General features: G+C 49.4%; 1 protein-coding gene across 1 annotated transcript; it reads right to left on the minus strand.

Annotated features, from left to right (window-relative positions):
- Positions 1-650: 650 nt before the first annotated feature.
- atp6ap1a (ATPase H+ transporting accessory protein 1a) lies at positions 651-10,409 on the minus strand (the record flags this gene model as incomplete). The annotated part of the gene is made up of 11 exons (XM_084479580.1): positions 651-1,442; positions 1,998-2,235; positions 5,085-5,135; positions 5,240-5,397; positions 5,907-6,059; positions 6,198-6,283; positions 6,412-6,452; positions 6,737-6,930; positions 8,203-8,277; positions 9,403-9,529; positions 10,288-10,409. 11 exons carry the CDS (start codon positions 10,407-10,409, stop codon positions 1,233-1,235), a joined length of 1,455 nt encoding a protein of 484 aa, XP_084335706.1. The 3' UTR covers positions 651-1,232.
- Between the last annotated feature and the right edge of the window lie 533 nt (positions 10,410-10,942).

Below are 10,942 nucleotides of genomic sequence, written 5' to 3' on the forward strand. Positions count from 1 at the left end.
TGCCGTGTCTGTAGGGGTTACCTAAGGGCTTCTACTTTTTTTCTACTAGTTTTTTATCATGAAACAATATTAATAGAAGTATTTTCCTCATGATGAATGGAGAAAGTTAGAGTGGGTTAAATTGATTCACGTTCACTTGTGTTTTCCTACTCATGCTGTCCATTTCTGTGCTCAGCTACACGTTACTTATCAATGTGCAATAGAAAACAGCTCCATGGCTGTCCTTACATCAGTGTCAGTTCTGAACGCCGTCAGGAACAGCCTGGAGCCTGACGGCTTGTGTAGACGGCTGTCCTCAGGGCCAAAGGGAGCAGCCCCCTTCTCGCCAAACCAATGGTGCAGAGCAGTGGTCAAGTTTAAACTTATGATAGATCAAACTTGAAATATGCCATTCATTTATATTGCACTTAATAGCCAAGGCATAATAATATATTAATAATATGCAATTATTTATATATTCCCAGGATTAAGCCACAGTTCCAAGGACACAGGGTTCCTGGTCTGAAAACAACCAGTGGACTAACCCTAACTAACCCTAACTAACCCTAACCCTGAGCCAGGTAAGAAAGAGTGCTGACTGAGGACTGTTGTGTTGGATATATATAATATATAATATATGCAAGGGGAGAATCTCTGAGCCGTGATCTTCCTCCACACATTTATTGAGTTTCACACCAGCAGTACAACACAGGACCACATCCAGGACCTCTTAAGAACAGCATTCACCACAATTCATACATCACATAAATCAAATAATACAAAAACCACTGGTAGTGCTTTAGATGGATTGTTTGAGCGAAATAGTACCATCAACCTTAGTTTGTACATTTTCTTGGTCACTTCCAGTTTGTTACTCAAACCTCCCTTGTTCCAGGACATTGATACACTATTGTAAACTAGGAATTCCCTTTACAGACACATCTTGTGTGTTACTTCAGTCATTCAAAATAAATAAATAAATACAACTTGTTGACACATCAATTAACACTAATGTAAACACAAAAACACCTCAAACAACATCTCCAATAAATAGCTTTTGTAGCGTACGCTGTATATTTCTGTTCCCCTTAGTGTACAGTTGTAACCCACAACCCAGTGATGAAATGCCCTTATTCAAAATAGCATTTTGTTCTACTCTAGCGTTACACCTAACTACAGTGGAATGAAGAGGGGATGGGGGACTGGGAGCACTGGGGAGGCCCTCGAGGGCCCTGGGAGACGCGGAGCAGAGCTCACTCTGTCAGGGGCACAGAGATGGCGGGGCCCTTGGGGTCGTCAAAGCGGTCCATGGTGCGCAGCTGCATGATCATGTGCAGCCCGTAGGTCAGCACCAGCACCATGAGGAGACTTGTCATCAGGCCCATCCAGATCCCCGGGCTGAAGAAGCCGGCGCAGTCGCTGGCGTACGAGAAGTCCTGTCCTGAGACGTTGAAGCCCTGGATCTGTAGGGAGGAAGAGGACTTTAAACACACTCCACATGCTAACACACTGCCACGTCACACAGCCAGACTCATCCCCTGATGAGAGGAGGACAAGTCCCCGTAAACAGACTCATCCCCTGATGAGAGGAGGACAAGTCCCCGTAAACAGACTCATCCCCTGATGAGAGGAGGACCTCAAAGTCCCCGTAAACAGACTCGTCCCCTGATGAGAGGAGGACCTCAAAGTCCCCGTAAACAGACTCATCCCCTGATGAGAGGAGGACCTCAAAGTCCCCGTAAACAGACTCATCCCCTGGACTCACTCTTCACACAATGATTGCACTATCGCACTCGTCCTCCATGTTGTAAATACTGTGTATTTAGAGTGTATCTTTAATTTATCTGTGTATAGGAGGTACTGGAATTTTAACATTATCCCACATTTCACTTTTACTATACAATGACCTCTTTATTACCTCCTTTGGCTATGTACATGTTTGTTTCTCATACCAATAAAGCTTTTTTGAACTGAAGGTGGATGACCCCGTGCTAGCAGCAGTCTCTCCCAGTGCGTACCTGGAGGTCCTCAAAGGAGACCCTCCACTGGTTGGCCGGGTCCTTGGCGGAGCGGGGCACCAGGGCGGGCCAGCGGAAGCTGCTGACCGAGTCGCAGCGGTACGAGTACTCGGCGGGGGCGTAGATGCTGCGGCTGCCGTTGAAGGTGGCTTTGGTCCCGTCGTACTCCAGCTCCACCTGGTCCATGGTGAACCAGCGGCGGGCCGACACCTGGTAGTGACGCTGGCTCATGGCGAAGCTGTACGACACACACGCACCACCAGCGGTCAGACATGTGGGATTACAGCCTCCACACAGGAGGGTGGAGCGGTACAGAGGTGTAGAGGTACAGAGGTACAGAGGTGTAGTGGTACAGAGGTACAGAGGTGTAGCGGTACAGAGGTGTAGTGGTACAGAGGTGTAGTGGTACAGAGGTGTAGTGGTACAGAGGTGTAGTGGTACAGAGGTGTAGTGGTACAGAGGTGTAGTGGTAGAGGTACAGAGGTGTAGTGGTACAGAGGTGTAGAGGTACAGAGGTGTAGAGGTACAGAGGTGTAGAGGTACAGAGGTGTAGTGGTACAGAGGTGTAGAGGTACAGAGGTGTAGTGGTACAGAGGTGTAGTGGTACAGAGGTGTAGTGGTACAGAGGTGTAGAGGTGTAGTGGTACAGAGGTGTAGTGGTACAGAGGTGTAGAGGTACAGAGGTGTAGTGGTAGAGGTACAGAGGTGTAGTGGTAGAGGTACAGAGGTGTAGAGGTACAGAGGTGTAGAGGTACAGAGGTGTAGTGGTAGAGGTGTAGAGGTACAGAGGTGTAGTGGTACAGAGGTGTAGAGGTACAGAGGTGTAGTGGTACAGAGGTGTAGAGGTGTAGAGGTACAGAGGTGTAGTGGTACAGAGGTGTAGAGGTACAGAGGTGTAGTGGTAGAGGTGTAGAGGTACAGAGGTGTAGTGGTAGAGGTGTAGAGGTACAGAGGTGTAGTGGTACAGAGGTGTAGAGGTACAGAGGTGTAGAGGTGTAGAGGTGTAGAGGTGTAGAGGTACAGAGGTGTAGAGGTACAGAGGTACAGAGGTGTAGAGGTACAGAGGTACAGAGGTGTAGAGGTGTAGTGGTACAGAGGTGTAGAGGTACAGAGGTGTAGTGGTACAGAGGTACAGAGGTGTAGAGGTACAGAGGTGTAGTGGTACAGAGGTGTAGAGGTACAGAGGTGTAGAGGTACAGAGGTGTAGTGGTACAGAGGTGTAGAGGTACAGAGGTGTAGAGGTACAGAGGTGTAGTGGTACAGAGGTGTAGTGGTAGAGGTGTAGAGGTACAGAGGTGTAGTGGTGTAGTGGTACAGAGGTGTAGTGGTACAGAGGTGTAGTGGTACAGAGGTGTAGTGGTACAGAGGTGTAGAGGTACAGAGGTGTAGTGGTACAGAGGTACAGAGGTGTAGTGGTACAGAGGTGTAGTGGTACAGAGGTGTAGTGGTACAGAGGTGTAGAGGTACAGAGGTGTAGAGGTACAGAGGTGTAGTGGTACAGAGGTGTAGAGGTACAGAGGTGTAGAGGTACAGAGGTGTAGAGGTACAGAGGTGTAGTGGTACAGAGGTGTAGAGGTACAGAGGTGTAGTGGTACAGAGGTGTAGAGGTACAGAGGTGTAGTGGTGTAGAGGTGTAGAGGTACAGAGGTGTAGTGGTACAGAGGTGTAGAGGTACAGAGGTGTAGTGGTAGAGGTGTAGAGGTACAGAGGTACAGAGGTGTAGAGGTACAGAGGTGTAGTGGTACAGAGGTGTAGTGGTACAGAGGTGTAGTGGTACAGAGGTGTAGAGGTACAGAGGTGTAGTGGTACAGAGGTGTAGAGGTACAGAGGTGTAGAGGTACAGAGGTGTAGAGGTAGAGGTACAGAGGTGTAGTGGTACAGAGGTGTAGTGGTGTAGAGGTGTAGAGGTACAGAGGTGTAGAGGTACAGAGGTGTAGTGGTACAGAGGTGTAGAGGTACAGAGGTGTAGTGGTACAGAGGTGTAGAGGTACAGAGGTGTAGTGGTACAGAGGTGTAGAGGTACAGAGGTGTAGTGGTACAGAGGTGTAGAGGTACAGAGGTGTAGTGGTACAGAGGTGTAGAGGTACAGAGGTGTAGTGGTACAGAGGTGTAGTGGTGTAGAGGTACAGAGGTGTAGAGGTGTAGTGGTACAGAGGTGTAGTGGTAGAGGTGTAGTGGTACAGAGGTGTAGAGGTACAGAGGTGTAGTGGTACAGAGGTGTAGAGGTACAGAGGTGTAGTGGTACAGAGGTACAGAGGTGTAGAGGTACAGAGGTGTAGTGGTACAGAGGTGTAGTGGTACAGAGGTGTAGAGGTACAGAGGTACAGAGGTGTAGTGGTACAGAGGTGTAGTGGTACAGAGGTACAGAGGTGTAGAGGTACAGAGGTGTAGAGGTACAGAGGTGTAGTGGTACAGAGGTACAGAGGTGTAGAGGTACAGAGGTGTAGTGGTACAGAGGTGTAGTGGTGTAGAGGTGTAGAGGTACAGAGGTGTAGAGGTACAGAGGTGTAGTGGTACAGAGGTGTAGTGGTACAGAGGTGTAGTGGTACAGAGGTGTAGTGGTACAGAGGTGTAGAGGTACAGAGGTGTAGAGGTACAGAGGTGTAGTGGTGTAGAGGTGTAGAGGTACAGAGGTGTAGTGGTACAGAGGTGTAGAGGTACAGAGGTGTAGTGGTACAGAGGTGTAGAGGTACAGAGGTGTAGTGGTACAGAGGTGTAGAGGTAGAGGTGTAGTGGTAGAGGTGTAGTGGTACAGAGGTGTAGTGGTACAGAGGTGTAGTGGTACAGAGGTGTAGTGGTACAGAGGTGTAGTGGTACAGAGGTGTAGAGGTACAGAGGTGTAGTGGTACAGAGGTGTAGTGGTGTAGTGGTACAGAGGTGTAGAGGTACAGAGGTGTAGTGGTACAGAGGTGTAGTGGTGTAGAGGTGTAGTGGTAGAGGTGTAGTGGTAGAGGTGTAGTGGTACAGAGGTGTAGAGGTGTAGAGGTGTAGTGGTACAGAGGTGTAGTGGTACAGAGGTGTAGAGGTGTAGTGGTACAGAGGTGTAGTGGTACAGAGGTGTCTACAGGCAGCCGGGGTGTCACTCACATCAGCTTGAAGCTACGATGGCCCAGCACACCTTCGTAGTTCAGAACCAGCCTGACCAGCAGCAGCCGGGCAGCAGGTGGAAGGGGAGAAGAACCAAACGTTAAAAGCACACAGTTGAATCAACAGAGCAGTCCTGTAGCACTGCCCCCTCCTACCTGGCCCTGGTCTGGTCACACGCTGAGCCGTGCAGTTTGGGGGTGACCCCCTCCCCAAAGGTGGACGGGGTGAGGTCGTGCTCCTCCCAGCGGCCCCCCCTCAGGATGCTCACCGACAGCCCTGTGGCCCACAGCAGGATGCAGGTGTTCTCCCGCTCCTGGACACACACACACACACACACACATTAGAGAGCACAAACAAGGGCGTACGAGGAAGGGAGAGAGAGAGGGAGGGAGAGACCCAGTGCAGGGGGTCAAGAGAGAAAGTGAGAAAACAACAATGATATCAAGTGATTAGTGAGCCTATTAAAACACGTGTTAATCACACTAAGCTACACCAGGTTGGTCCTACTCTTATTCCATCACAACTATGCTTCTACTGACTCCATGATGTATTTGTTAAGCTGAATACCTTAGATTGATATAATTCCATTTTCTAAAAGTGAGAAAAATCAAAAGGAGAGTTGACATCGGTGCAGATTCACAATGCTCATTTACAAAAAAACCACTGTACAGATAAACAGACACACAAACATCTAAACAGATGTATTCAATCAAACAAAAGCCCTGCTGTTACAGAACATAACAGCAGGTACCTCAGCGGTCCAAGACAACATGGGCTCATAGAATCACTACAAACTGAGCCACTTGGTTTGAGCCGGCTCACCTTGAACTCCACGGGGCCGTAGACCCCGGCCTTCTCCTTGACCTTGCGCTGCCTCTCCCTCTCCCGCTCCCTCTCCTTGTGACTGCCCCGGGCCTGCAGCAGAGAGCGGGCCCCGCCCGGCCCCACCTCCAGGGACAGGCCTGCTGCTGCCTCCTACACAGTCACACACACACACACACACAGTGAGACATGGAAGGACGGCCCATGATGGGGCCAATGCTGCCACGTTGGATCATTCCTCCAAACAGTTCACAGGGCAGCGCTACAGGCCTGGTAGCCTGGAGCTCTGACCTGTGAGGGCCGCAGGGCTGTGTAGATGGCCACGTAGGGGACAGCCTGGGTCTTCATGATGCTCAACACCTTGCCAATCACCTCATCTAGGTACAAACATTTGATTCAATTGAATGCAGACGTCTCATAGATGTCTCATGATTCATCTTAAAAAGATCTATTCCATGGAAGGATAGGATCAGGGTAATACACTTTACTATAAATAAGCACCCACCATTGCCACTAAGAATCTCTTTAGCAGACATCAGATCTGACCTGCAACACAAAGAAAGCCAAAGTAAACTCACTCACAAGTTGAGACCCTGTATCCATTTAACCGACAAGACAAAACACAAGAACACACGCCACAAGCAGAACAATAAGCTCTATGGCCTCATGCAAACCAATCTTAAGAAGTGTGTGTGTGTGTGTGTGTGTGTGTGTGTGTGTGTGTGTGTGTGTGTGTGTGTGTGTGTGTGTGTGTGTGTGTGTGTGTGTGTGTGTGTGTGTGTGTGTGTGTGTGTGTGTGTGTGTGTGTGTGTGTGTGTGTGTGTTCCTACCCAGTGCCATAGGGCAGCCTAAAGACCAGCAGGGCGGGCGAGGACGAGTTGAGCCTGAGCTGGCCGAGCGTTTCAGCGTCCATATAAAGAGGGGAGGTCTCCAGCTGGTCCTGCAACGCCCCAATCACTGCGTTGGAGGCTGGCCAGGAAACAGCAGGCAGCACCAGAGGGGACGGTGAGGACAGCAGCGCCCCCTACAGGACATGGGAGGAAAGACACCGCCAACACGGGCCAGCGACCACACGTGATCAGTGTCACAAGTGGATTCAACTGTGAGGACTGAGTGTTGAAGCTTGAACCAGCAGAACAAAGAAACTTAAGAGGTTTTAGTTGGCTAGACCAGTAAACATGTGTGTGAAATGTCAAAGTGGTAATATCGGTTTACATTAGCTGCTTTCACATATGGACGTACAACCGTCTATTCTCCCGCTATTCTCCCGACGAGCCGTATATGTGAATGACTTATCCTGACGTTGGACCTCCTGAAAAAAGACTACCCCTCAGGTAGTATTTTAGCTGGCGAAAATGTTAATTACCTTATATGTGAATGAGCAGTAGGATGTCGGCATTTCACGCCCACTCACAGTTGAGTGGGCGTGTTGATGACGCTTCGGTCTACGTTTGCATGTCATTGAGTGGCACCCACACCCTAATCGATAATCAGCCTGTTGCCTTTTGTTTGCTGAATGGTTTAAAAATATAAAAATGTGGCACTGCTTTTCAGAGTCATTCGTGGTGAACGCTAAATGATAGGTCTTATCGTAACCCTCAAAGTACACACCATACAATAAATTACAATACATGAGTTCACAGCTGCACGCGAATATAGAAAATGTTTTTTATATTTTTATGTTACACCTTTCCTGCTGTCGGCTCCCAGACAGTTAGCTGAACATTATAGGGCCCCGTCCTTCCACTCCCTGTTTTCTCAGTTAAACACAGAGATGAACTACATTTGTCCCAGTGTTTGTTAGATGTGAAATGAAGCCAAAAAGACGCTCTCTTCCTCTGGTAACGCAGTCGTTCGCGAAGCCTTTTTTGTTTGTTTCTTCTATTTGTCTGTAACTCATGCTCCAATCTTTCATTGATTGATGCGGATGTTGTGGATGCAACAGAATATGATGCATCGCTGCAGCAACATTTAAGATGATTGCGATGAGTTCTGCCCGTTCTGCCTCCATGCTGTCTGCGGTCAAACCAAAACAAACTGAGACCCTACGTCATATCCAGCCCCTTACAGCCCGCCCCTCTAAACCAGCCGGAGATTCTACTGATGACTGAGTGACACCAATGTCAGCATATCGGGCATCAAGTGTGAATAAGTGAATGACCCTCACTGTCTAACCTCCTGATCCGCAGAGAAAAGACGGAGGACATATGTGAAAACGGCTGTTAAGATCAAGATCATACGCAAACGTGAATCAGGATCACCTTTCACAACAAGACAGAGTGGGAACACATCTTACCTCAAGATTTGGGAAAGCACTGTCCTGCTTGTTTCCAAAAGCCCCCCCGTAGATAGTGAAGTCCTCAATGCTCATCTGACAACAGAAACACATTCAATACTTAAAGCCCCCCCATAGAGAGTGAAATCCTCAATGCTCCTCTGACAACAGAAAGCAGAAACACATCCAATACTTAACCTCTCGCTCTGTGCAAAACTAAATGTACTCCTCTACCCTGGTAGTGTCCCTGGTACTCCTCTACCCTGGTATGAGCGTCCCTGGTCCTGAGCGTACCCTGGTAGTATCCCTGGTACTCCTCTACCCTGGTAGTGTCCCTGGTACTCCTCTACACTGGTAGTGTCCCTGGTACTCCTCTACCCTGGTAGTGTCCCTGGTACTCCTCTACCCTGGTAGTGTCCCTGGTACTCCTCTACTCTGGTATGAGCGTCCCTGGTCCTGAGCGTACCCTGGTAGTGTCCCTGGTACTCCTCTACCCTGGTAGTGTCCCTGGTACTCCTCTACCCTGGTAGTGTCCCTGGTACTCCTCTACCCTGGTATGAGCGTCCCTGGTCCTGAGCGTACCCTGGTAGTATCCCTGGTAGTGTCCCTGGTACTCCTCTACCCTGGTATGAGCGTCCCTGGTCCTGAGCGTACCCTGGTAGTATCCCTGGTACTCCTCTACCCTGGTAGTGTCCCTGGTACTCCTCTACCCTGGTAGTGTCCCTGGTACTCCTCTACCCTGGTAGTGTCCCTGGTACTCCTCTACCCTAGTATGAGCGTCCCTGGTACTCCTCTACCCTGGTAGTGTCCCTGGTACTCCTCTACCCTGGTATGAGCGTCCCTGGTACTCCTCTACCCTGGTAGTGTCCCTGGTACTCCTCTACCCTGGTATGAGCGTCCCTGGTCCTGACCGTACCCTGGTATGAGCATCCCTGGTCCTGACCATCCCTGGTACTCCTCTACCCTGGTCTGAGCGTCCCTGGTACTCCTCTACCCTGGTGCGTCCCTGGTCCTGAGCGTACCCTGGTCTGAGTGTCCCTGGTCCTGACTGACCCTGGTACTCCTCAACCCTGGTATAAGTGTCCCTGGTACTCCTCTACCCTGGTATGAGCGTCCCTGGTACTCCTCTACCCTGGTATGAGCGTCCCTGGTACTCCTCTACCCTGGTATGAGCGTCCCTGGTACTCCTCTACCCTGGTGCGTCCCTGGTCCTGAGCGTACCTTGTCCTGGAGGAAGAGCAGTACGTTGCGCGGTCCAGACCCGAGGGCGGTGTGCAGGTAGGCGTCCAGCTGGTCCCGTCCCACGATGTGGCCGGCGGCGGGGGGGGCCTGGGACGGCAGCGAGGTCCTGGTGGAGGGAGACGTCAAGGTCAGCAGCTATTCTATTTGTATAGTCACAGGTAGAGCCTCAAAGGGCTTCACAGGCCAAGTAGCCCTCCCCCCGACCCAAGCCCCCAGAGGAAGGAAAAAACGTTCTTCTTCTCTAGAAGAAATCTAGTCCCTCCTTCAAGGGAGGATCAGGAGTGAGGGGGGGCATGATTGGCATACATACATACAGTACATACATACATACATACATAACAGTACATACAGTACATACATATAGTACATACATAGATACATACAGTACATACATACATTACAGTACATACAGTACATGCATACAGTACATACAGTACATACAGTACATACATACATTACAGTACATACATACATACATACATACAGTGCATATACAGTACATACAGTACATACATACATTACAGTACATACAGTACATACATACATAACATTTTTAATCGGTGATGGGCTGCTGGCCGGTTAATACAGACTACAAGACCACATTTGACAGTTTCTACGTTGGCATTTTCATAATTCGATTATTAATAAGCGCCAATAATGTATAAAACAAACGAATCGAAGGTAATGGTTATACAACGGGCTCGGAACTCAAATGTCACAAATAATATAATATAATAATAGAATATAATAATCCAATGAAGTGAGTGCAGACTGCGGTGGTGGGAGGCGTTGTGGGCTAGCCCGCCGCTAGCCGCTGCACACCGCGAAGGTCACGAGAGGACACAGAAACACAAGCGCACCCACCCGGCACTGGTCCACAGCATCAAGGGCACCTGCTCGTCGCATCTCCCCGTGTTCCACACGGTGAATAACACGACGAACGACGCCGAGATGCTGGAGAGGAACCGCATCTTCCTGGTCGCCATCTTCAGAACGCACTTGACAGGTGACGTCACTACAGGTCACGTGGGACCGGAGGACCCGTCCATCCTTCTCTGAGTTGTCTGTGTGCGCACTGTCCAGACACCAACGCGAAACCGATCATAGGTCTGGGTTATAGTAAACTATATTGTACACAAAGGTTATTTTGAGTAAAATCCTACGTTTTGCACCAGGCTCCCCAAACTTACACTTACTGTACATACAAAATAACGGTTTTAAAACAGTACCACAAAGTTGCAGTGGGTCGTAACACGCCCCCATCCTTCCTACAATTCTCAGCCCAAAACACTGATCTCATCGTGTCCCAAACTGAACTGCGGGTTCCTGTTTACCATTATAGGGGAACCGCTGAGGGGGAATCAGCTGAGCTTCACTTGTATGGGTCACACGTCCCAGGGTGCTCTGCTGACCTGAAGTCTGTTCTCCCCAAGAACACAAGTCTGTTCTTTGCATTCTTGGTATTGAGAAAAGCCCCGAAAAATACACTTTAAAAAAAACTTGATTCTGGCAAAAAATA

Source organism: Micromesistius poutassou, assembly GCF_964030765.1.
Source record: "Micromesistius poutassou genome assembly, chromosome: 15".
Lineage (NCBI taxonomy): Eukaryota > Metazoa > Chordata > Actinopteri > Gadiformes > Gadidae > Micromesistius > Micromesistius poutassou.